Here is a 25,879-nt window from a genome sequence, read left to right as displayed (position 1 = left end):
GGACGGTGGTGGAGAGAAGGACTAGGAGTAAGCTGCTGTCCATCAGGGACAACCCCAACCACCCCCTCCATCATGTCCTCGCTGGGCAAACCAGCAGCCGCCGCAGAGGGCGGTTCATTACGATCCGCTCCCGGACGGAGCGATATAAAAAATCATTTATCCCGGCTGCACTAAGACTGTTCAATGGCAACTAAAGTAGCAGTCGGGGTCAAGGCTCCTGAATTTGTATTTATTATTTATTTTAATCATCATCATCATCACTTTTTTAGTATTTTAATATAAATAACTATAGCCATCCTTTTAATCCACTTTTATATCAGATCTCACTGTTTTTTATATACTGTACATGGCTGGCCCAGTGTTGTTGTCTGTCCTTTATGTTGTGTTGTGTTGTTATGTGTGGTTTTTAGTGGAGTGGCGCGGCAAAATGAATTTCCTCACGGGGATAAATAAAGTATCTATCTATCTATCTATCTATCTATCTATCTATCTATCTATCTATCTATCTATCTATCTATCTATCTATCTATCTATCTATCTATCTATCTCAGGGATGAGAGCGTAACGGTGATGCACCTGATGTAGCTACTTCACTATGATGGTGAGATGTGAAATGAAATCATGTGAAATATCTTGAAGTAGATGAGTCTTTTTTTCTCAGGACTGCCCGAGTAGCTCAGTCTTAAGTCTCAGTCTGTCTTTTTAACGCTGAAGGCCAGGGTTCAAATCCAATGACCTATTGACCTTTTCTAGACTGTGTCTGCTGCTGCTGCTGCCTGTATGACAGTGTGATTGATTATATCAGATATGATGACATGACTACATGACTACATGATGATACACATGATCAGATAGGACAGAGAGACAGAGGACAGAGATTCTACACTGATCAGAGCCTTGTGAACAGATGTGGGACTGAATTTCTTCAAGTAGGTGATTTTTTTTTCGTCTCCCAGCTCTGTCACAGTGGCTCAGTGTGTTAAGTCTCCTGTCTATTAGACCGGGAGGCCTGGGTTCAAATCCCCTGTAACCCAGTGTTTTTTTAGTTTTTAGTTTTTTTGTGTCACACACAGGCAGACAGAGTCACACACAGAGAGACTGTGGATTCTACACATGATCAGATAGGACACAGACACAGACAGCTCATTCAACCTGCACAGAAGAATATCATTATCCTCTGTATCTGGCAATGACCTTTCATGACCTGCACGGTGGGTCAGTGTGTTAAGTCTCCCGGCTGGCAAGCGGGGAGACCTGGGTTCAAGTCCCAGGTGGAACAGTCTGTTTACACATTTTCAATTTCAACCAAAAATGTCCTTAGGGTACCAGTTATCAATACTTCCAGGATCGCGGAGGGGCTCTCCCTCGCTGCGAGCCCAGGAAGGGGCTTGCATCTCGGGGAGGGCTTAAGTGTGGGACCCCAAGGAGAACCGGAGAACAGGTAAGGCCAAAATTAATGGGAGTCTATGGGGAAGGGGGAAAGGGGGCGGGGCTTTTAAAAAGGGGGCGGGGCTTATTTTTATTCTTTTTTTTCCTTCGCCTTTTCCCCACACAATACATATTTTTCGACATCTACTCTTCGAGGCGAGTCCAGCCGGACCAATATCAGACCTGCTGGACGTGTCTGTGTGTGTGTGTGACTGGATGTGTGTGTGTGTGTGTGTGTGTGTGTGTGTGTGTGTGTGTGTGTGTGTGTGAGTGTGTGTGTGTGTGTACATTACCAGTTATTCAGCCATCTGCTGTCCTGTGAGCTACTGCATGCAACGAATAAAGACTGCTGGTGTACAAGGCCTTCTGCTTCAGTGGGATGCTGTATGCTAGCAGGCCTGCTTCTCTGTTACTGCCCAGCTCAGTGTGTGTGTGTCTGTGTCTACTGGCTCCTCTATGTGGAATGCATACCAGTCTAGGGGGATATGTGGGAGTCTATGGGGAATGCTTACTAGTGGATGGGGATATGGACAGGAGTCACTGTGTCTCTCTGAACCAGGCCTGCTTCTCTGTTACTGCCCAGCTCAGTGTGTGTGTGTCTACTGGGCTGTGTGTGTGTGTGTGTGTGTGTGTGTGTGTGTGTGTGTGTGTGAGTGAGTGAGTGAGTATCTGTGTGAGTGTGTGTGTGTGTGTGTGTGTGTGAGTGAGTGAGTACCTGTGTGAGTGTGTGTGTGTGTGTATACCTGTGTGAGTGGGAGTGGCTTACGTCAATGTGGGAGGGGCTTAGACAGTTAGGGGGAGTGGCTTACGTCAATGTGGGAGGGGCTTAGACAGTTAGGGGGAGTGGCTTGTATCAAAGTGGGAGGTGCTTGTATCAATGTGGGTGTGGCTTAGACAGTTAGGGGGAGTGGCCTGTATCAAAGCGGGTGTGGCCTGTATCAAAGTGGGAGTGGCTTAGACCGTTAGGGGGAGTGGCCTGTATCAAAGTGGGTGTGGCCTGTATCAAAGTGGGAGTGGCCTGTATCAAAGTGGGAGTGGCTTAGACAGTTAGGGGGAGTGGCTTACGTCAATGTGGGAGGGGCTTAGACAGTTAGGGGGAGTGGCTTGTATCAAAGTGGGAGGTGCTTGTATCAATGTGGGTGTGGCCTGTATCAAAGTGGGTGTGGCGTGTATCAAAATGGGAGTGGCCTGTATCGAAGTGGGTGTGGCTTAGACACTTAGGGGGAGTGGCTTGTATCAAAGTGGGAGTGGCCTGTACCGAAGTGGGCGTGGCTTAGACACTTAGGGGGAGTGGCTTGTATCAAAGTGGGAGTGGCCTGTATCAAAGTGGATGTGGCTTAGACAGTTAGGGGGAGTGGCTTATGTCAATGTGGGAGGGGCTTAGACAGTTAGGGGGAGTGGCTTACGTCAATGTGGGAGGGGCTTAGACAGTTAGGGGGAGTGGCTTACGTCAATGTGGGAGGGGCTTAGACACTTAGGGGGAGTGGCTTGTATCAAAGTGGGTGGAGCTTGTATCAAAGTGGGTGTGGCTTAGACAGTTAGGGGGAGTGGCTTACGTCAAAGTGGGAGTGGCTTAGACAGTTAGGGGGAGTGGCTTACGTCAAAGTGGGTTGTGTGTGTGACCTGCAGTAGTACAGCAGCAGTACTGTATGTTAATAAGCTGTATGTTAATGAGCTTCATGCTAATTAGCTTCATGCTAATGAGCTTCATGCTAATGACTCTGTGTGTATACGTGTGTCTGTGTGTGTATATGTTATTAATTAATTATTTAAAAGTATATGTTAATGAGCTGTATGTTAATGAGCTGTATGTTAATGAGCTGTGTGTGACCTGCAGTAGACAGAGCAGCAGTACTGTATGTTAATGAGCTGTATGCTAATTAGCTTCATGCTAATGAGCTGTATGTTAATGAGCTGTATGTTAATGAGCGTCATGCTAATTAGCTTCATGCTAATGAGCTTCATGCTAATGAGCTGTGTGTGACCTGCAGAAGACAGAGCAGCAGTACTGTATGTTAATGAGCTGTATACTAATAAGCTTCATGCTAATGAGCTGTATGTTAATGAGCTGTATGTTAATGAACTGTGTGTGTGTCTGTGTGTGTATGTAAATGAGCTGTATGTTAATTACCTTCATGCTAATGAGCTTCATGTTAATGAGCTTCATGCTAATGAGCTTCATGCTAATGTCTCTGAGTGTGTGTATACGTGTGTCTGTCTGTGTGTGTGTGTGTATGTTAATGAGCTGTATGTTAATGAGCTTCATGCTAATGAGCTTCATGCTAATGAGCTTCATGCTAATGAGCTTCATGCTAATGTCTCTAATTGTGTGTATACGTGTGTCTGTCTGTGTGTGTGTGCGTATGTTAATGAGCTGTATGTTAATGAGCTTCATGCTAATGAGCTTCATGCTAATGAGCTTCATGCTAATGAGCTTCATGCTAATGTCTCTGTGTGTATACGTGTGTCTGTGTGTGTATATGTTATTAATGAATTATTTAAAAGTATGTGTTAATGAGCTGTATGTTAATGAGCTGTATGTTAATTAGCTTCATACTAATGAGCTTCATGCTAATGAGCTGTATGTTAATGAGCTGTATGTTAATGAGCTGTGTGTGACCTGCAGTAGACAGAGCAGCAGTACTGTATGTTAATGAGCTGTATGCTAATTAGCTTCATGCTAATGAGCTGTATGTTAATGAGCTGTATGCTAATAAGCTTCATGCTAATGAGCTTCATGCTAATGAGCTGTATGCTAATTAGCTTCATGCTAATGAGCTGTATGTTATTGAGCTTCATGCTAATGAGCTTCATGCTCATTAGCTTCATGCTAATGAGCTGTATGTTAATGAGCTGTGTGTGACCTGCAGTAGACAGAGCAGCAGTACTGTATGTTAATGAGCTGTATGCTAATTAGCTTCATGCTAATGAGCTGTATGTTATTGAGCTTCATGCTAATGAGCTTCATGCTAATGAGCTTCATGCTAATGAGCTGTATGTTAATGAGCTGTGTGTGACCTGCAGTAGACAGAGCAGCAGTACTGTATGTTAATGAGCTGTATGCTAATAAGCTTCATGCTAATGAGCTGTATGTTAATGAGCTTCGTGCTAATGAGCTGTATGTTAATGAGCTGTATGTTAATGAACTGTGTGTGTGTCTGTGTGTGTGTATGTAAATGAGCTGTATGTTAATTACCTTCATGCTAATGAGCTTCATGTTAATGAGCTTCATGCTAATGAGCTTCATGCTAATGTCTCTGAGTGTGTGTATACGTGTGTCTGTCTGTGTGTGTGTATGTTAATGAGCTGTATGTTAATGAGCTTCATGCTAATGAGCTTCATGCTAATGAGCTTCATGCTAATGTCTCTGAGTGTGTGTATACGTGTGTCTGTGTGTGTATGTTAATGAGCTGTATGTTAATGAGCTTCATGCTAATGAGCTTCATGCTAATGAGCTTCATGCTAATGAGCTTCATGCTAATGTCTCTGTGTGTATACGTGTGTCTGTGTGTGTATATGTTATTAATTAATTATTTAAAAGTATGTGTTAATGAGCTGTATGTTAATGAGCTGTATGTTAATTAGCTTCATACTAATGAGCTTCATGCTAATGAGCTGTATGTTAATGAGCTGTATGTTAATGAGCTGTGTGTGACCAGCAGTAGACAGAGCAGCAGTACTGTATGTTAATGAGCTGTATGCTAATTAGCTTCATGCTAATGAGCTGTATGTTATTGAGCTTCATGCTAATGAGCTTCATGCTAATGAGCTTCATGCTAATGAGCTTCATGCTAATGAGCTGTATGTTAATGAGCTGTGTGTGACCTGCAGTAGACAGAGCAGCAGTACTGTATGTTAATGAGCTGTATGCTAATTAGCTTCATGCTAATGAGCTGTATGTTATTGAGCTTCATGCTAATGAGCTTCATGCTCATTAGCTTCATGCTAATGAGCTGTATGTTAATGAGCTGTGTGTGACCTGCAGTAGACAGAGCAGCAGTACTGTATGTTAATGAGCTGTATGCTAATTAGCTTCATGCTAATGAGCTGTATGTTATTGAGCTTCATGCTAATGAGCTTCATGCTAATGAGCTTCATGCTAATGAGCTGTATGTTAATGAGCTGTGTGTGACCTGCAGTAGACAGAGCAGCAGTACTGTATGTTAATGAGCTGTATGCTAATAAGCTTCATGCTAATGAGCTGTATGTTAATGAGCTTCGTGCTAATGAGCTGTATGTTAATGAGCTGTATGTTAATGAACTGTGTGTGTGTCTGTGTGTGTGTATGTAAATGAGCTGTATGTTAATTACCTTCATGCTAATGAGCTTCATGTTAATGAGCTTCATGCTAATGAGCTTCATGCTAATGTCTCTGAGTGTGTGTATACGTGTGTCTGTCTGTGTGTGTGTATGTTAATGAGCTGTATGTTAATGAGCTTCATGCTAATGAGCTTCATGCTAATGAGCTTCATGCTAATGTCTCTGAGTGTGTGTATACGTGTGTCTGTGTGTGTATGTTAATGAGCTGTATGTTAATGAGCTTCATGCTAATGAGCTTCATGCTAATGAGCTTCATGCTAATGAGCTTCATGCTAATGTCTCTGTGTGTATACGTGTGTCTGTGTGTGTATATGTTATTAATTAATTATTTAAAAGTATGTGTTAATGAGCTGTATGTTAATGAGCTGTATGTTAATTAGCTTCATACTAATGAGCTTCATGCTAATGAGCTGTATGTTAATGAGCTGTATGTTAATGAGCTGTGTGTGACCAGCAGTAGACAGAGCAGCAGTACTGTATGTTAATGAGCTGTATGCTAATTAGCTTCATGCTAATGAGCTGTATGTTATTGAGCTTCATGCTAATGAGCTTCATGCTAATGAGCTTCATGCTAATGAGCTTCATGCTAATGAGCTGTATGTTAATGAGCTGTGTGTGACCTGCAGTAGACAGAGCAGCAGTACTGTATGTTAATGAGCTGTATGCTAATAAGCTTCATGCTAATGAGCTGTATGTTAATGAGCTTCATGCTAATGAGTTGTATGCTAATTAGCTTCATGCTAATGAGCTGTATGTTATTGAGCTTCATGCTAATGAGCTTCATGTTAATGAGCTTCATGCTAATGAGCTTCATGCTAATGTCTCTGAGTGTGTGTATACGTGTGTCTGTCTGTGTGTGTGTATGTTAATGAGCTGTATGTTAATTAGCTTCGTGCTAATGAGCTTCATGCTAATGAGCTTCATGCTAATGAGCTGTATGTTAATTAGCTGTATGTTAATGAGCTGTATGTTATTGAGCTTCATGCTAATTAGCTTCATGCTAATGAGCTGTATGTTAATGAGCTGTGTGTGACCTGCAGTAGACAGAGCAGCAGTATTGTATGTTAATGAGCTGTATGCTAATAAGCTTCATTCTAATGAGCTGTATGCTAATTAGCGTCATGCTAATGAGATGTATGTTAATGAGCTGTATGTTAATGAGATTCATGCTAATTAGCTTCATGCTAATGAGCTGTATGTTATTGCACTTCATGCTAATGAGCTTCATGCTAATGAGCTTCATGCTAATGAGCTGTATGTTAATGAGCTGTGTGTGACCTGCAGTAGACAGAGCAGCAGTACTGTATGTTAATGAGCTGTATGCTAATAAGCTTCATGCTAATGAGCTGTATGCTAATTAGCTTCATGCTAATGAGCTGTATGTTAATGAGCTGTATGTTAATGAACTGTGTGTATGTGTCTGTGTGTGTGTATGTAAATGAGCTGTATGTTAATTACCTTCATGCTAATGAGCTTCATGTTAATGAGCTTCATGCTAACGAGCTTCATGCTAATGTCTCTGAATGAGGAATGGTATCAAACACACGTGTGTATCATAAGAATACAGTTTGTGTGTGGTGCCGTGGTTACAGGATTCCTGTGAGGCAGCTGGTGACTCGGTCCTGGACCTGGTTGATTACTGTCACCGCAAACTAACCCTGCTGGTTGGCCGAGCCTCCAAGGACGACACCCCCAAGCAGGACAGACTTAATGGTATTGGGTCTATCTAGGATTGGTACATACATTTTTAGGACTTTATATAGCCATTGATTCTGAAAATAATACCTCTAAAGATCAGTGTTGGTTGAAACACTGGGAAACGTATGTCTTCTCTTGTGTCCCTGCTCAGGTGAAGGAGCTGGGAGCCGTGGTGTACAACTGCAGCTGCTTGGCTGAAGACCTGGGGAAGATCTTCGAGGCCTACTGGTATCTGGGCCAGAGTGACGTCATCAGTATCCCCTCCCCCTGGCCCAGCAGCTACTCCACCGCCTACAACAAGGACACGCCCATGCAGCTGCCACTCAACGGCACGGCCTCCAGCGTCTATCTATCTGTAAGACCTGAGGGAATGGATCTATCACGAAGCCACGTGACGCACCAGAATAGAAATTGTCCAATCATATCACAGCAAAAGTCACAACAAGCAGAAAACTCGGACAAACAACTCGCTAATATCTGATGGTGAAAAGCTTCGAGACTAAATATTCTTGTCATCTTCAAAAAAACATGTCTATTACTTGCTGTGGTAAATCAGAAATCAGAAATTTGCCAACTCCCGCCATTGTAAGTCATTGAATGTCATTCAGTCACGGTCGGTCAGTCAGTCAATGCCAGTGAAGCGTTGTTTGTTTGTCCGAGTTTTCAAAGGGGGCGTGGCTTAGCGATAGGTCCATTCTGTGATTTAATATTATGATATTATTATGTATATTATTATAGTGTATTTACTATAGTATGTCTCCCCAACGCTATGTGTGGGGATAGTTCTTGCAAAGAAATGTTGCTGCTGATAATGTCTGTGTCGTGTAGTGTCGTGAACTATCCCTTTATAACTACCCACATGCTAACAACAATATCCTGCCTCCCCAGAGCTCCCCACCATCCTTCTGTGCCGCGGGGAGGACCGAAGACCTTCAGTCCATCCGGAGTGTCATGGAGGACGCACAGCAGTTTGTCTACATTGTTGTCAGGAACTATTTCCTCACCACAGAGTTCTCACACCCCAAACGGTCAGTCAGCCTCCTAGGGAACTTCACTGCCACTTTAAGTTCAGGGAGACTGGGGAATTAGCCCTTATGCAGCCATCTAAAGTCAGTTTTGCTTACCACTTTGCTTAGGAAGTTACATTCTAGAGAGCCTCCGCTCTTGAGCCAAAAAGGGAAATAATGCCCCAAAATGATCTCGTTGCTCACCGAGAGGCTTTTTGATTGATTGAAAACTTTTTTAGAATGTTTGCAGAAGTAGGTACATGAAAGTACATATTACATACAAGGTCAAACTAAGAGGATAAAAACCCAAGAAAGCCACTGGCTTATTTCAATTGGGGTCCTTGATTTTCAATTCATCGTTACATGTAAGACAGACATAAGAAAAGAACTAGTACTATCTACATGATAATACAGACAAATAACTATTACTATCTACAAGATAAACGTACATCCATCATGGGAAGAACAATACAACAAAACATAAGGTATGTACAGCGGGTAGGACAGGTGGGGACATACACCACAGGTGGGGGCGGGGGACAAAACACAAAGTATGTACAGTGGGTAGTTCAGGTCTTTTAATCTGATTTTTGTTTTAGAGGGTCCAGTTACGGATTGCAGCCTCCTGTAAATGTTTTTTGAGAGTGTCTTTGAAGGTGGGCAGTGTTTTGCACTCCTTTAAGATTATAGGAAGGGCGTTCCACATCTTTACTGCATAGTTTGCAAACGAGTTTAAACCCTTGTTTGTGGTGCAACGCGGTTGAACGTGGTTCGTGGAGCTTCCTCTGGTGTTGTAAGTGTGGACGTTGTTCACTTTTTGGAAGTATGTTGACAGGTACTTGGGTGTCTTTGTGGTGTAGCGTATCTTGAAGACTAGGCCCAGTGCAAGCTGCTGCACTCTGTCAACTACTCGTAGCCAATCAAGGCTCAAAAAATGAGCAGCGGTTAGATGTGTCCTAGGGTTGAGGCCTAGCAGAAGCCTAACCAGTTTATTTTGGGCTGTCTGGAGTCTTGTTTTATGGGCCTTTGTGGTTCTATAGTACCATGATGTTACGGCATAGTCGAAGTGACATTGAATGAGAGCTCCTGATAGGGTCCTCAGTGTGTTTTTACTGACAAGTGAGGATATCCTGTACAAGAATCTAGTTTTATGGTTCACTTTTTTGATTACTTTTGCTGCCATTTTATCTCCGGAAAGATTTGCCTCTAAGATGGAGCCCAGGTATGTAATATCCTCTTTTCTTGTGATATTAATGTTACCCACTTTTATTTTAAAATTTTCAGCCTTTCTGAGTTTAGATGGGGATCCGTATAGGATGGTTTCAGTTTTACCTAGGTGTATTGATAGTTTATTGTCAGCTAGCCAGATGCAGATTCTACTCAGTTCAGTGCTTAGCGCTTTTTCCACCTGCAATATGTCCCTGCCAGAGACCAGCAGAGCCGAGTCATCCGCGAACAGGAACAAATTGCAATTACATGCTGATGACATGTCATTCACATATATTAGGAACAGTAAAGGTCCCAAAATGCTTCCTTGTGGAACGCCGCAGGTCACTGGGAGGGGGGGGGACAGTGTTCCGTTCACACTAACCACCTGTTCCCTCCCCTCTAAGTAGGATTGCATCCAGCTCACCGATGTTCTATCGAACCCAATTGCTTTCAGTTTATCTAACAATATGTGATGATCTACTGTGTCGAAGGCCTTCTGGAGGTCCAGCATGACCATGCCGCAGTACTTGCCCGAGTCCACCTCATGGTTGATGTGGTCGTTCAAATAGAGAAGGCATGTGTCAGTGGAATGGGATGTTCTGAATCCTGATTGAAATTCATACATCAGCTTTTTTTCGGTAAGGTACCTATCGACCTGTTCATAAACTATTTTTTCCATAAGTTTCGAGATGGAATTAAGAATAGAAACAGGTCGGTAGTTGCCTGGGTCTAATTTGCTTCCTTTTTTATACAGTGGGGTTACCCTTGCTATTTTAAAGTCAAGGGGGACGTGTCCCTGTTTGATGGAGAGGTTTATTATGTGGGTGATGATTGGGGTAATGGAGGCAGCTGAGTCTTTTAGAAATCTGGCTGGAATATTGTCATGGCCCGTGGCCTTTTCTGAGTGTAGAGCGCCTAGCTTTTTAAACACCTCATCGTTTGACACCATGGAGAGTTTAAAATCATCATTGCGTACACCCAGTTTATTGTAGAACTCACGGATGTGCTCTACACCATAACGCCCTGAGTGGGGTGGTAGATTGTTAACTAATTTAGTGGCTATGGTTGGCTATGGTTGGCTATGGTTGGGCATTCCTCCCAATGCCCATGAACTCATTAACAGCTTCTTTTTGCAGTAAGTAAGTTTGCAGGCCTCAGACTCAGGAATGTTTAGTCTAATAAAGCCAAAATTAATAGATTGATATAAATATAAAAATGTGTGACAAACAATTGCCTAGTAGTATTGTTCAATGATAAGTGTTCCTGGAGGTAAAGTTGAAGTTGTGGAGAGGCAAAGCTGATGGAGAGTATTATTCTAGCTCATTAGTCTTACTCTAGCTCATTGGTCAGATGGCTCTACCTACCAGCATGTCTTGTAAAAAGGCTCCTAGAGCGTTTGTCTGTTATGGAATGAATAAAGCCCCATCTCTGGGCCCTAACCCTGTGGGTCTGGCGCCCTCTGCAGGTACTGGGCCGACATTGACACTCAGCTGAGGCGAGTGGCATATGAGAAGCGTGTGCGCGTGCGTCTGCTGATCAGCTGCTGGGCCAGCACACAGCCTATCATGCTGCCCTTCCTGCGCTCCCTGGCCTCGGACCAGGAACCCAAGAGAAGGCTGGACATCCAGGTGGTGAGTAGGCCTAGACTTAAGAGTTGCTTTCTTATTTTGTCACTTTACTGTACGTTAGTTTTTAGACATAATCCTCATGTTGATGATTCATCGACATTGTTTTGTTTATGTTGTTAATAAGCTACGTCCAGAAAGGATGGAGGTGTTTGGGTGTTGAACAGTGTCTTCTTTAGGTTGTAAGCAGAGATGTATGTGTTGGTTGCTTGGTTGAGAGTATGACACGTTTAGGCACAATATGGGCAAGTCATTGGGCACAGGATGTCACATTTAAAAAGAGCTTATGGTACCATTTCTGCTTCTCTATTTTCCAGAAAATCTTCGTTGTGCCAGCCAATCCCAAGCAAAAGGAAATACCCTTCGCCAGAGTTAACCACAACAAGTACATGGTGACAGACAAGGTTGCCTACATAGGTAATACACCTCTCTCCTAGACTCAACAGTAGTGAGATATATCAACATTAGTGAGATCAAAGTCATCCTTAAGTCATCCTTAGGAAGCATTGTGAATCATTGTTAGACCACTGATTCACTCTCTCAAAAACAGGGTTAAGGTCAATTTGAATTTGTGAAGTGATTTGAGTTCACACTTCCAATATTTGAAAACAATTCATTTTTTCCAATTTATTGAGAGTTCACTGAAAATGAATGCCCTTTTAGCAATCATTGATTAAAAAAAATAATAGTAATACTTCCTGAATCAACTGCATTGAAATTCAATTGTCCCCAACCCTATCTGAAATAAAAACCTGTTTGCTCAGATATCATTTGAAGCATCACCCATTGTATCTCTAGGCATAAATGTTGAGCGTATTTTATGTGTCGACTTTACACAAATAGGACATTTTCATTTCATTTTTCATTTTACGCAGATTCTTTATTGAAATCCAGTGTAACAGATTCCATCTATCAGCTCTAAGGCATCTTGTTTCCTTGTGTTCTCAAGGTACCTCTAACTGTTCTGGTCTTGTGTTCTCAAGGTACCTCTAACTGGTCTGGTCTTGTGTTCTCAAAGTACCTCTAACTGGTCTGGGGACTACTTTGTGACCACTGCCGGGTCGGGGCTGGTGGTGAACCAAACTGCGTCCCAATCGCTTGGTGGCACGTTCCAGTCACAGCTGCAGGCCGTGTTCGAAAGGGACTGGGAGTCCTCCTACAGCAGCCAACTTAACCAGCACACTGACCTCAAAGACCTCTGTTAGACACATACACGTACAGAGTTAGATGAAGTACCACCACCACCACACTTCTCCTGCCTCTAACAGTGACTCTGACCTCCAATCCAGCAGGGGGTACTTACGATGTACATTTCGTCTCTGGGACGATTTTAAAGATTATAGCGTCGTGTTAATCATTATTATTTTTTGATAAATGCTGATTTAAAAATTATTTTTTTGCCATCTATCACTTATCAATGATCAAAAACTATCAACTAGTTTCTAGAATACAATAGATGTATGGTTTAAAGGGTACATTTTCACAGTAGCTTTGGGAACTCTAAATCCCAGTCAATCTCAGGGAGAAATGTATAGTATCTGTAGAGTTTTTTGATTGATGTTTCTTGGCATGCTGGTTTCTTCTTTTTAAAGGTGCAATTCTTAATTGGTTTTTCAGCCACATTTCTGGCAGCTTCTAGTTTGGGTATTATACAGTGGGGTGGGCACCCCTAGTCAAAATGCCTTTTACAATTAATATCTAAGTGAAAAGAAGCAAACCTAACCTCTAAATGGTACAAAGTTAAACATGACACATTTCATCACATTTTAAAGTAAGATACATTTTTATCTTTAAACTTTTTACAGTTTCAAAATAATAAAACAAGGAAAAAGGCCTTGTGCAAAGGTTTGGGAACCCTGTCAGCTAGTAGTTTGTAACTCCTCCTCGGGCAACTATAACAGCTTGCAAACACTTCCTGTAGCCTAGTAAGAGTCTTTCAATTCTTGTTTTTGGAATTCTTCCTGGCAGAACACCTCTTGCTCAGAAATATTCTTCGGCCTTCTTGCATGCACGGCATGTTTGAGATTTCTCCACAGATTTTCAATAATATATACGGATACGTTAGAAGGCATGGAGTTACTTCAGAATATATAGTTCAACCCTAGAATTATATTCACCTGACTCATTGAAGCCGAGTAAATCACCTTGGAGTAAAACGTTTTTTATTATAATAAAAAAGAAACCTTGCTTTAAAATTGGCAGAAAGGTGTCATGTTTAACTTTGTAGCATTTAGTGTTCAGGTTTGCTTTCAATCACTTGGAGATTAATTGTAACAGACATTTAAACCAGGAGTGCCCAAATCTTTGCACCCCACTGTTTGGCAGGGGAAGGGTTAGTTAACTTTTGATTTTGGATGCTATTAAGGTGAGACAGTTGTACTACGCTCATTAGACATTTATAAGTAATATTCTGCCTAAACATTTAAATGAAAAACAAAACAAAACCCAGGTTGTGCCTTTAATGCTTCATTTGTGTTTCTTGCTTTCCAATGCAGGCTGGATAATATGGGCTTTTAATTCATGTTAAATCTTCCCTTTTAAAACAAGTGGATGTTTCCCATAGGAATACATCATGGCTGAATTTACATCCTTGAATAATAATTGAGAAAGTCCAGAAATTCCCTTTAATTTCCACCATGTGGAGTGTGTCTAAAATATAAGTACAGTGGAGATAGTTGTTGAACAACAGTAAAAAAAACGAATGTATTGCATATTTGACAGCAAGCACTGGAATTCAATTCCTACACCATCACTCCCCTCTACCCTTTTTGGGTAATGTTCTTAAATTGAATTCATAAAGTTATAAACCACTTTATTGTTAGTGGTTTTATGCAGAAGTGTGGATAATTATCTTTCCTCCAATTTGCATGAATGAATAAAACCATGAATAAAACCATGCAACCTCTTGCTAATGATGAATTTATTTATTTCCTAAACCGTATTCACTGTGCTGTCAATCAAAACAACGACAAGAACACTACTTGTGTACTCATGTCATCTTTGAATTATTAGCAGAGCGTTTTGTGGCGAAAACATCACGTTGGATCAGAGAGAGACTGCATCTATGAGTTTCAATTCATTTTCTATCACTATTTCTGTGAACATCAATTTTCATAATGTTTACCGATGACGATGAATTGAGAATCAAGGACCCAAATTGAAATAAGCCAGTGGCTTTCTTGGGTTTTTATCCTGTTAGTTGACCTTGTAATATGTACTTTCATGTACCTACTTCTGCAAATCTTCTAATAAAGTTTTCAATCAATCAATCAATACCTCCGCTATTATAGGCACACTCTTATACAAGCAGCCTACACCAAAAATAACGCTAATTCACAGACTTCAAACCATTTATAGTTACTAACGTTCTGAGGAAATGAAGCATGTGAGTGAGGGATTTTTTAGTCTTGTAATAATAATAATAATAATAATAACTTATTTGTATAGCACTTTTCCTATATCAATTAGACTAGGTCTGCTAAAGGCTCTTGTCCTCGACCGCATTTTGAGAATAGACTCAGACCAACTGAGGCAAATATGCTCAATGACCAGCTGATGCGCAGGTGAGTGTATGTTAGTTAATAACTGTATTTAATTAGGGAGAATCTATTCAAATGAAATTGATTTGTAGACCCATGAACCGAGCGGGGGGCGTGGTTATGTCAGAAATTGGTTGCGTCATAATCCACTGGCGAAATTGGCTTTATGACACATTAGAATTAGTGTCGTTCTGACACATAAATGGCAAAATGACACATTAGAATTAGTGTCGTTCTTCTTTGAGACCACTCTGTTGCAGACGAAGATCAGTTAGAGAGATAGAAAATATACTACTACTGTGTCATTACATATCTACTACAAGAGAGAGCATCATTTCAATGCCCCCTACTTTACAAACCAAGAAGACACAGCTGCCTTAGAGGAGGTGGCCAGTGGCCTATCATGGATAGCACTCCCGTGAGTAATCAAACCTCAAACACTGACTATAAAATGGGGGATATATTACTTAAAATAAGCTAAATTACCTGCCAACAGAACAGGACAATTTAAAACTAGTGCAGTCGGACAGAAAACAAGCATATATTGCCTTGATTTAAGATATTTCATCTTACTTAGATTTACTTTTTGCAGTGTGGACGGTGTGGACGGTGTCCTGTTGACGGGCAAAGCAGAGCACGTAACGCTCAAAACCACAGGAGACAAGACGATGTTGGAGGTAAGCATTACACACACTACTCCTGATGAGTCTTAATTAAGCATTATCACACGAGAGGGAGTGCTGATATTCAGTATAACAGCACGACCACAAGTGTGATATTGCTTTTATACTTGTTTTATTTTTAACAGTTCTAGAGCGCAATTTATTAGTTAACAGTAATAAGCGACAACAGATTATGATTTGTTTGTTTATTTAATCATTTATTTTGGCTCCGCAACTGAACGTCAACTGCACTGTTGCCTAGTAACCTGAACACAAACATGTAGTCTAATTATAACATTTAGTAGAACACCTGTGCGGCGGAGTGATTAGTTAAAAGTCCCAGTACTGTTATACTGTATATCGGCACTCGTGGAATGCCTCTTGTCCAATCAAATTACTTAGTCGGAACTAACTGTTATTATAATGTATAATGATTGATACCCCCTTATCTGAAGACTGAGTATCAACCCTCTTCTCCGTTTCCTTTTTTTTTTTTTTTTTTTACAGGGAGCTACCAATGGAGCCAGACTGGTGGGGGTGCACTGCAGAACATCAACCATAACTATGGTGTGATCAACAATCATTACCATTATTATTACCCAGTGGCCCCTGGGAATGAGGTACCGTCTGGCCAGCCTACTGGTCCTTCAGTCACGCCCCAAGAGTCTGGAGGACAAGCCTCAGAACGTGGAACATCAGGGTTAGAGTCGATAGACAGTCTGCTGCTCACCTTAGAGTCGATGGACAGTCTGCTGCTCACCCTTCAAAAGGTAGTCAGATGAGTCTCATACAGGATATGTAATTTAATGTAATGTCCTAATAGCCAGACATGTCAATAACAATGTCAATAACTCTGAGTGTAATTATCGTGGTGGTGATATTGATAATGGTGACATTTGTATGTATTGATACATTTTGGACTTCAAAATGGCACAAGTAATGTATAAAGTAAAAAATAAGATGCTTCCAGACTGTATCCAGAGACTGTTTCAAGTTAGACAGAGTAATTACGAACTCAGAGGAATATGTATGTTTATGAAAACAAAGATTAGAACAAATGCAAAACAAAGATGTATAACAGTTAAAGGAGTTAACTTATGGAATACTTTTGAAAAGGAAATGAAAATGTGTAGTACACTAAAAGGATTAAAGAAATTACAAAAAAATAAGATGATTAACAAGTATAAAACAGAGGTATAAATATAGTTTTGTTTGGTATTTTTGAAAACATGCTTAAGTAAAAATGTGTTTATAAATGTTTCTATGTCTTGATTATGCACTCATAAGGGGAAAACCACTAATGTAAAAAGGTTAGGTGCATTAATATAGTTTTTTGTTTGGTACTTTTGAGTTTTCTCTAAGCCATGGCTTCAGCCTACACCTTTTTGGTCCTGGTGTTACGCATTGTGACTGTGTACATTTTTAATATCTGTATTATGAATTGTAAAGGGACCAAAATAAACATTCTCAATCAATACAGCATGCAAATATTGTGTGCAGGTTTTTATCATAATATGAGTGTGTCACTTACTATGATATCAACTGTATGTTTCATTGTTTTGGACTAATTGTTCTTATTTTTGACTTTGACCAAAGTCTGTCTCAAATGAGAACCACCCACAGATAATCTCTCTAGAGAGGGATGAGGTGGAGCTCTCCTCAGAGCCCCTCTCCATGGTGAGGACGCCTCCCTTGACAGGTGAGGTGAAGATCCCCAGTGTCCTCGTGGAGGAAATGACCCTCCACCAGACCCTCCAGTCTGTTGATGAGGCCAAGGCAGAGCCCCAGGACATCATGACAGCCCCTGAGGTTGTACCCCCTCCTCAGAGAGAAGAGGGCCCCAGGGCCAAAGAGGCATGTACCCCTCCACAGAGGGATGAGGTGGAGCTCCTTCCAGAGGCCCTCTCCATGGTGAGGACACCTCCCATGACGGTTGAGGTGAAGATGCCCAGCGTCCTCATTGAGGAAATGACCCTCCACCAGACCCTCCAGTCTGTTGATGAGGCCAAAGAGGCATGTACCCCTCCACAGTGGGATGAGGTGGAGATTCCCAGTGTCCTTGTTAAGAAAATGACCCTCCATCGGACGATGATGAGGGATGAGGTGGAGCTCCTACCAGAGGTGGAGATTCCCAGTGTCCTCCTCTTTACCCACAGGGATGAAGACACAGCACCGGAGGTTGTTACCCCTCCCCAGAGGAAAGAGGTGGAGCTCCTCCCAAAGGCCCTGTCAGTGGTAAACACACCTCCCATGACAGGTGTCAACTCTCAGACAGCACGACACAGTTTGCCTTCTATACAAAATGTAATCCCCAACAGAGGGACCAGGGGGACATCCTCCCTGACGCCGACCCCCCATCAAAGTGGGATCTGGAGATCTTGTGCTACATGGGCTACATGGGCTATGGGTGTGGCTACAGGTGTGGAGGAAATAACCCTCCACCAGACCCTCCAGTCTGTTGATGAGGCCAAGGCAGAGCCCCAGGACATCATGACAGCCCCTGAGGTTGTACCCCCTCCTCAGAGAGAAGAGGGCCCCAGGGCCAAAGAGGCATGTACCCCTCCACAGAGGGATGAGGTGGAGCTCCTTCCAGAGGCCCTCTCCATGGTGAGGACACCTCCTATGACGGTTGAGGTGAAGATGCCCAGCGTCCTCATTGAGGAAATGACCCTCCACCAGACCCTCCAGTCTGTTGATGAGGCCAAAGAGGCATGTACCCCTCCACAGAGGGATGAGGAGGAGATTCCCAGTGTCCTAGTTGAGAAAAGGACCCTCCATCGGACGATGATGAGGGATGAGGTGGAGCTCCTACCAGAGGTGGAGATTCCCAGTGTCCTCCTCTTTACCCACAGGGATGAAGACACAGCACCGGAGGTTGTTACCCCTCCCCAGAGGAAAGAGGTGGAGCTCCTCCCAAAGGCCCTGTCAGTGGTTAACACACCTCCCATGACAGGTGTCAACTCTCAGGCCAAGGCAGACACCACGACACAGTTTGCCTTCTATACAACATTTAATCCCCAACAGAGGGACCAGGGGGACATCCTCCCTGACGCTGACCCCCCATCAAAGTGGGATCTGGAGATGGGTGCTGTGGGTGTGGCTACAGGTGTGGAGGAAATAACCCTCCACCAGACCCTCCAGTCTGTTGATGAGGCCAAGGCAGAGCCCCAGGACATCATGACAGCCCCTGAGGTTGTACCACCTCCACAGAGGGAAGGTTGGGAGCCCCAATCTACCCCTCCACAGAGGGATGAGGTGGAGCTTCTTAGTCAGGAGGTTGAGCCTCCACAACAGCTTGACACTAAAACGTGCCTCTGGAAGGTGGAGCTCCTTCCAAAGGCCCTCTCCATGGTGAGGAGGACATCGCCCATGATGGTTCAGGTGGAGATCGCCTGGACAATGCCCATGATGGTTCTGGATAAGGCAGTGGCCAAAAACACTGTGACCCCGACACAGTTTGCCTTCTTGAAGGCATTTAATCCCCAACAGCTCCCTGACACCAACCCCCTATATAAGTGGGATCTGCTGGAGATTGGCGCTCTGGGTGTTGAGCCTCCACAACAGCTGGGAGTTCGACCAAAAACCTGCCTTGAGGTGAGACCCCAGATTACTACACACAGGGGTAAAACATGCGCTTCATCAGAGGACAAGGGGCAGGATTTAGATCCAGCTACACCTTAAGGTCCACATTTAACTATCATCTTACAGCAGTCATATTCTAACTGTACAAGCATTGCTTTTTATCCAACTCATTCAGGTTAGTTTCATTGAGCAGATTTTATTTATATAATTATTTTTCACAGAGCATGCCCTTTCCATCACCTCCACCAATGATGGCTCCACCAACGACAGCTGCCCTTAAGATGGTTCCCGTCATGAATTCTTGCTGTCTGTGGGATCCTCCATCTACCACTCCAGGACACATACACTCTAGGAGTGCAGGTACGGTAATTACTGCTGTGGCTTAACTCCTTACACCCAGTCAGTCTGTAATGATTATAATGACTGTGGTGATGATGACGATAATTTGATCATGTTTTTTTTTCAGTCTGTAATGACTGTAATCAGTACTCAAGTTGTAAAAGAAAATCAGGGGGGGGATGGTGGATTTTATCATATGGGGACAATTTTAGCATCCCCACAGCGTCAGTGACTTGGTAAAAATGTCATTGCATGTGTGCGCGTGCCCCCTCGCCCACAGTATTTTACTCAATATGCGCAAAACTAAATGTTGAAATAGCAGTAATACCACGTTCATTGATAGAATGACATAAGGGGTGGAAAGGGGGGATGGCAGTTTTAGAAGGGGGGTGATTTTTACTGTTTTTATTTCAGAGGGGATGCCATCCCCCCTCATCCCCCCTCAACTCGAGTGCTGACTGTAATGACCGTGGTGATGTTGACGAACATTTTATCATGTTTTTTCCTAGTAACAATATGTCCAGTGAGGAGGTCCCCCGAACTTCTGAACCCCAGTGTAATGGCCTCCACGGGTCCAGGACAGGGACCTGGAGCGCTGCTGGACCCAATGGACCCCGCAACAATGATGGACCCCGCAGCAACCATGGCGCCCATCCCCAAGACACTGGAGAGTCAGTACTTATTTGAGCCATTTGTTTTCTCTCTTCTGCGTTGAGTTACATTATGGTTATGACTGCTTTTAACAGACAGAGAGTAATGTGTTTTTTAATGTCTCTACAGCTACCAAGGAGAAGGGCCATGGTCTTCTGGGAAATGCTGTGTCCCATATCAGGAGAGTTGCCTGTTTAGGTAAGACCCTCCCAGCTATTTTAAGACCCGTTTTAGACATTTTCACCTTTGGTTTACTGCTTTCTGTGTAATGCAGAAAACATATATATATATTGATTATTTCCTGAACTTAAAATGTGTTCTTTACAGTAACATCAGCTTGACTGAAGTAACAGTGTAAATGACTTTTTTCTTTCTTTCACAGGCTATTATCCCCAAAGGAGTACCTGGGGCTCTGAGGATACCGATTATTTAAAAAAAAATAACTAAAAAAATTCCCAAAACTTCTCGGCATATCAAATAAAATAAAAAGCATTCCCACCGCTTCTCTCATTCATTCCTTAAATCAGATGGACTTGTGTGTTTTACCTTTTATCTTTCCATAGTGTCATTTGCTCTCTGAGTTTAGACAGGTATGTTGGAGGTGTACTACATTGAAATGTGCTATGAAGAGCTTTGCATTTTTTTTTACTGATTTATTTGCCCTGCAATCAACTTGTCAGTCAATTGTTGGAATTTGGTATTTTTGCTCTAGGCACAGAGTCACCCATATTTGGCACCCCTAGAGCAATTAGGGGTTAAGTGCCTTGCTCAAGGCCACATGCAAGCTCCCTCCTGAGGCAGGGATCAAACTAGTCAGCCAACTTCTAGCCAGCCTCTCTAACCTCTAGGCTACCTACCAAAGCATTGATCCTTCCCAATGTGAACTGGATCTACTCTGACCAGTTTCAAACATCAAATTGAGCAAACACCGCAACATAAGGTTGAACTAACCCTTATCTTCTTTGCAAGTGGCATAGATTGTTACCAGGGCCGTTACCAAAACGTATAAGAGGAAGTTACTGTAATTTAGCCGCTAACACGCTCGCGACGTTGCAAGCTAAACTCCAAAATGCTAGGTGACAGAGCAATAGACCCAGATGTTTTTAAAAGGATTTTTAAAATACTTTTATTGACAACAAGAAATGTTTGATGAAAAAAAAAAAGAACAAAAAAAGCATAATCAAAGTTAGCTCTTTGCGCAACAGCATCCTTACACATAAGGACAAACATGGTTTGAGGAAACATCATTAAGGCCCCTTCAAGTGAATTGTCAAAACAAACAGTATATCAACTCTTCAATCCAACATGGTGTTTGGCTTTCATCATGGCATTTTTGTAGAACAGGAAAAAACTGTCAATAATATGACCACGTTGGTGACTTGTAAGAACTTGAACAGGCAAAAACATCCGTAGCTTGGTAGTCCTCTCAAGGTACCTTGATGGTGTGTGTACCTTGACATCCGTAGCTTGGTAGTCCTCTCAAGGTACCTTGATGGTGTGTGTGTGTGTGTGTGTGTGTGTGTGTGTGTGTGTGTGTGTGTGTGTGTGTGTGTGTGTGTGTGCGCGTGTGTGTGTGTGTGTGTGTGTGTGTGTGTCAGTCGCTGTGTTCCTGGCTGTTGCTCAGTTCAGGAATAGGGTTGTTGCTGGTGTCTCTCCTCTCACACACTGGGGAGTCTGGCTCCAGCAGAGAGCCTTTGTCTAGGGGTCTGTTCTTTGGGCTGCGGTCCAAATCATCATCATCATCATCAACATTGTCTTCTTGATGGTTCCTCTGACTGGAGAAGTGTGATGAGGAGCTGGTGGAGGGTTCCTCAGCTGACTGACTCAGAGTCGCGGTCAGGGAGGCCTCTGAGGAGGGAGGGAAATCTTGTTTATTTTATTTTTTTACTGATTTATTGCCATGCAATTTATTGTCATTTAGCAGACGCTTTTAATCCAAAGCGATTTACAATTACGAATTACAGGGACATTCCCCCTGGAGTAACTGAGGGCTAAGTGCCTTACTCAAGGGCACACTAGTAAGTCAATTGTTGGAATTTGGTATTATTGCTCTAGGCACAGAGTCAGCCATATTTGGCGCCCCTGTAGCCCGCTGCCCACATGAACCCAAGATGATTTTAAAGGTACAACAGCTTTCATGAAAATAACCCACTGGGTTTTTTTTTTTTTTTACTGTTTCGAACTACAAATACATTTTCTACCCTGTCAAAATGTCCTTCTGGGTGTGGTTGGGTGACTGACCTGTGTGCTGTTGCATACGCGCCAGTCTTCTCTCCAGGGCCAACTGTTTGTTCAGCTCCATACGTCTCTGCTGCTCCTCGGTCAGGGCGGGGAGGGCCGTGGGAGCGGGGGCGGGGGCTGGGGTGGAGTGGATCAGTCTTGGGGGTTCGTCAGCGAAACCTCCATCTCCGAACGGGTCTGGGTCGTCATGGATAGGGTCTTCTCTCCGTACTGCTTCCTCCCCCTCCTCACCTGGATGAATTGAGAAAGTCACTCAGCCTGTGAATCACTACGTTTGTTTAGGAACATGACAAGTCAAGGCTCTTCTGTAGTAATAACATTATCATACCCGTGGTTACTTCAAAAAGACACTTCCATTGTTTTCCACCTAGTGTTTGGTGTATTACTGTAAAGATGCCCTGCCTGGATAGTGACATTTGTATCTTACCGTCTTTGCCTATGAAATCGTCATGTGTCAACGGCATGTCCAATCGTATTCGCTTGAGACAAGTCTGATGAAAATAAAGCAAGAATTAAGGTTTCACACATGTTTTTTAAACACACTAAAGCCATTGAGGATCATATGGGAGAGGTTTTCCTTTGTTTTTCTCACCTGCACTTCTTTTTTGCTGCCTAATGTCTCTAGTTTGCCTATGAAGTCATCAAACTGCAGTTTGGGGTACAGTCTGTGAGCCCAATTCTCCATAGTCTGCATCAACACTTTCAGATTCTCAGTCTGGACACGGATGGACGGACATGCGCACAAACACACACACACACACACACACACACACACACACACACACACACACACACACACACACACACACACACACACATTTTTTAGCTTACAACAAAATAAATAAAACAAAACATTTGGCCGTCATGGATCATTAATTTGATTCCTTTATGATAAATAACAGCCTATCCCTACAGGACCTGACGACAGTTAAGATTACCTCATGTCCTTTGCCTTTGAAGTGAACATTGTCAAACAGGGTGCGTAGAGCCGGAAGTCCTCTTTCAGAGCACAGCCTGCAGGAAAAATAACACTGACCATCATCAAACATTTCTGCAGCAACATATAGCATACCGTTTGATTTCTTCAAAAGAAAGTTCAGAGTTAAACAAAGTAAGCTAAGGGGAACAGTATGCTACACCTTCTATGCTACACAGTTTCAAAACGCAGACATCGTCTACGAGTTAAAGCCATGTTACAAGTTACCCTGTATGGATCAGCTGGACCAAGAGCAATGTCTCCCTCTACACATGCAAACATTGTGTACCTCTGAGAGTCCAGCTTGGGCTGGGGCCTCTTCACTCCTCTCCTTTTAGAAGCAGGTACATCTGCTAACTTGGAAATCTCTCCCTCGTCGTCTTCTGAACATCACCAAAAACATACCAACCAGGGGAGCCCCCCCCCCTCCCAAATTTCGTTGTTTGGTACCTGTACTATATCAATGACAATAAAGACCATTCATTCATTCATATAATATTGTGTTACTAGAAATGGTTTAGTATAGTAAATAGCCTTTACCTATGCTAGTTGTGTAGTCAATGTTATATGAATGTTGTCTGAATATTTGTAACCACTTGTAAATGTACTTTTCACTAAAGCAATAAATCCTTTTCTTTAAAAGAAGGTACCCTTTTGGTGTAGTTGTCAATAAGTGCTTGTTCCACCACACCCATGTATGTTAATGTTGTTTGACACACCTACTAGCAGAGTGGACTGATCATAGGCTGCAGCAGCAGCAGCAGCAGCAGCAGCACTCTCCCTAGTGGCCTGTAACATCATCTGTGCAGACCAACTGGCTGAGCCCCTCCAGAAGCTCTTCAACCTGAGTTTACAGTCAGGGACGGTGCCGGTTCTGTGGAAAACATCATGTCTCGTGCCAGTACCCAAAACTGGGCGCCCGGCCGAGCTCAACGACTACAGACCGGTTGCCCTCACTTCACATAGTATGAAGACACTGGAGCGGCTGTTTCTGAGACATCTGAGACCACAGACTGAACATGCACGTGATCCCCTGCAGTTCGGGTACCAGGAAAAAGTTGGTGTGGATGACGCTGTCCTCTACCTCCTCCATCGTGCTTACTCCTACCTGGATGAGCCGGGAAGTCAGGTGAGGATAATGTTCTTTGACTTTTCAAGTGCCTTTAACACCATCCAGCCTCTTCTACTCCGAGAGAAGCTTTCAGATATGGGGGTTGATCCCTCCACTACATCCTGGATCATGGACTACCTCACTGGACGGCCACAGTCAGTCAGGCTGGGGAACTGTGTCTCGGACACAGTAGTGAACAACACCGGGGCTCCGCAGGGAACTGTGCTGGCTCCCTTCCTGTTCACCCTGTACACATCAGACTTCAAATACAACTCTGAGTCCTGCCACGTACAGAAGTACTCTGACGATACAGCCATAGTGGCGTGCGTGAGGGATGGACGGGAGGGGGAGTACAGGGATCTGATAGGAGCCTTCAGCGTCTGGAGCGAGAGGAATGGTCTGCTCCTCAACCAAACCAAGACCAAGGAGCTAGTTATAGACTTCCTTAGGTCTAAGCCACCTCGGTTGCCCATTAACATCCGGGACGAGGATATCGAGGTGGTGAAGACCTACAAGTACCTGGGGGTGCATCTGGACGACAAACTGGACTGGTCCACCAACACAGAGGCACTTTATAAGAAGGGCCAGAGCAGGCTGTACTTCTTAAGAAGACTTAGGTCTTTTGAAGTGTGTGGAGAGATGCTGGCCATGTTTTACCAGTCTGTCATGGCCAGCATTCTCTTCTACGCTGCAGTCTGCTGGGGGGGAAACATCACCAAGAGGGATACCGGACGGCTGGACAAGCTCATAAAAAAGGCGGGTTCAGTGGTGGGAAGGAGCCTGGACTCTCTGGGGACGGTGGTGGAGAGAAGGACTAGGAGTAAGCTGCTGTCCATCAGGGACAACCCCAACCACCCCCTCCATCATGTCCTCGCTGGGCAAACCAGCAGCCGCCGCAGAGGGCGGTTCATTACGATCCGCTCCCGGACGGAGCGATATAAAAAATCATTTATCCCGGCTGCACTAAGACTGTTCAATGGCAACTAAAGTAGCAGTCGGGGTCAAGGCTCCTGAATTTGTATTTATTATTTATTTTAATCATCATCATCACTTTTTTAGTATTTTAATATAAATAACTATAGCCATCCTTTTAATCCACTTTTATATCAGATCTCACTGTTTTTTATATACTGTACATGGCTGGCCCAGTGTTGTTGTCTGTCCTTTATGTTGTGTTGTGTTGTTATGTGTGGTTTTTAGTGGAGTGGCGCGGCAAAATGAATTTCCTCACGGGGATAAATAAAGTATCTATCTATCTATCTATCTATCTATCTATCTATCTATCTCAGGGATGAGAGCGTAACGGTGATGCACCTGATGTAGCTACTTCACTATGATGGTGAGATGTGAAATGAAATCATGTGAAATGTCTTGAAGTAGATGAGTCTTTTTTTCTCAGGACTGCCCGAGTAGCTCAGTCTTAAGTCTCAGTCTGTCTTTTTAACGCTGAAGGCCAGGGTTCAAATCCAATGACCTATTGACCTTTTCTAG

General features: G+C 43.1%; 2 protein-coding genes across 2 annotated transcripts; one reads left to right on the top strand and one right to left on the bottom strand.

Moving 5' to 3' along the window:
• Positions 1–2,605: 2,605 nt before the first annotated feature.
• Positions 2,606–12,492, top strand: LOC308158259 (5'-3' exonuclease PLD3-like; the record flags this gene model as incomplete). The annotated part of the gene is made up of 6 exons (XM_080531853.1): positions 2,606–2,626; positions 7,598–7,801; positions 8,335–8,474; positions 11,128–11,293; positions 11,605–11,704; positions 12,305–12,492. The coding sequence occupies 6 exons, from the start codon at positions 2,606–2,608 to the stop codon at positions 12,490–12,492; spliced, it is 819 nt and encodes a 272-aa protein (XP_080387979.1).
• A 9,162-nt stretch (positions 12,493–21,654) lies between these two features.
• On the bottom strand, positions 21,655–24,370 carry LOC308158258 (TIMELESS-interacting protein-like; the record flags this gene model as incomplete). Its single annotated transcript, XM_080531852.1, has 7 exons — positions 21,655–21,908; positions 22,302–22,532; positions 22,729–22,792; positions 22,894–23,016; positions 23,240–23,315; positions 23,567–23,660; positions 24,292–24,370. 7 exons carry the CDS (start codon positions 24,368–24,370, stop codon positions 21,655–21,657), a joined length of 921 nt encoding a protein of 306 aa, XP_080387978.1.
• Between the last annotated feature and the right edge of the window lie 1,509 nt (positions 24,371–25,879).

This window comes from Nansenia antarctica (assembly GCF_963989245.1).
Source record: "Nansenia antarctica genome assembly, chromosome: 5".
Lineage (NCBI taxonomy): Eukaryota > Metazoa > Chordata > Actinopteri > Argentiniformes > Microstomatidae > Nansenia > Nansenia antarctica.
This window is presented reverse-complemented; position numbering and strand designations above follow the sequence as displayed.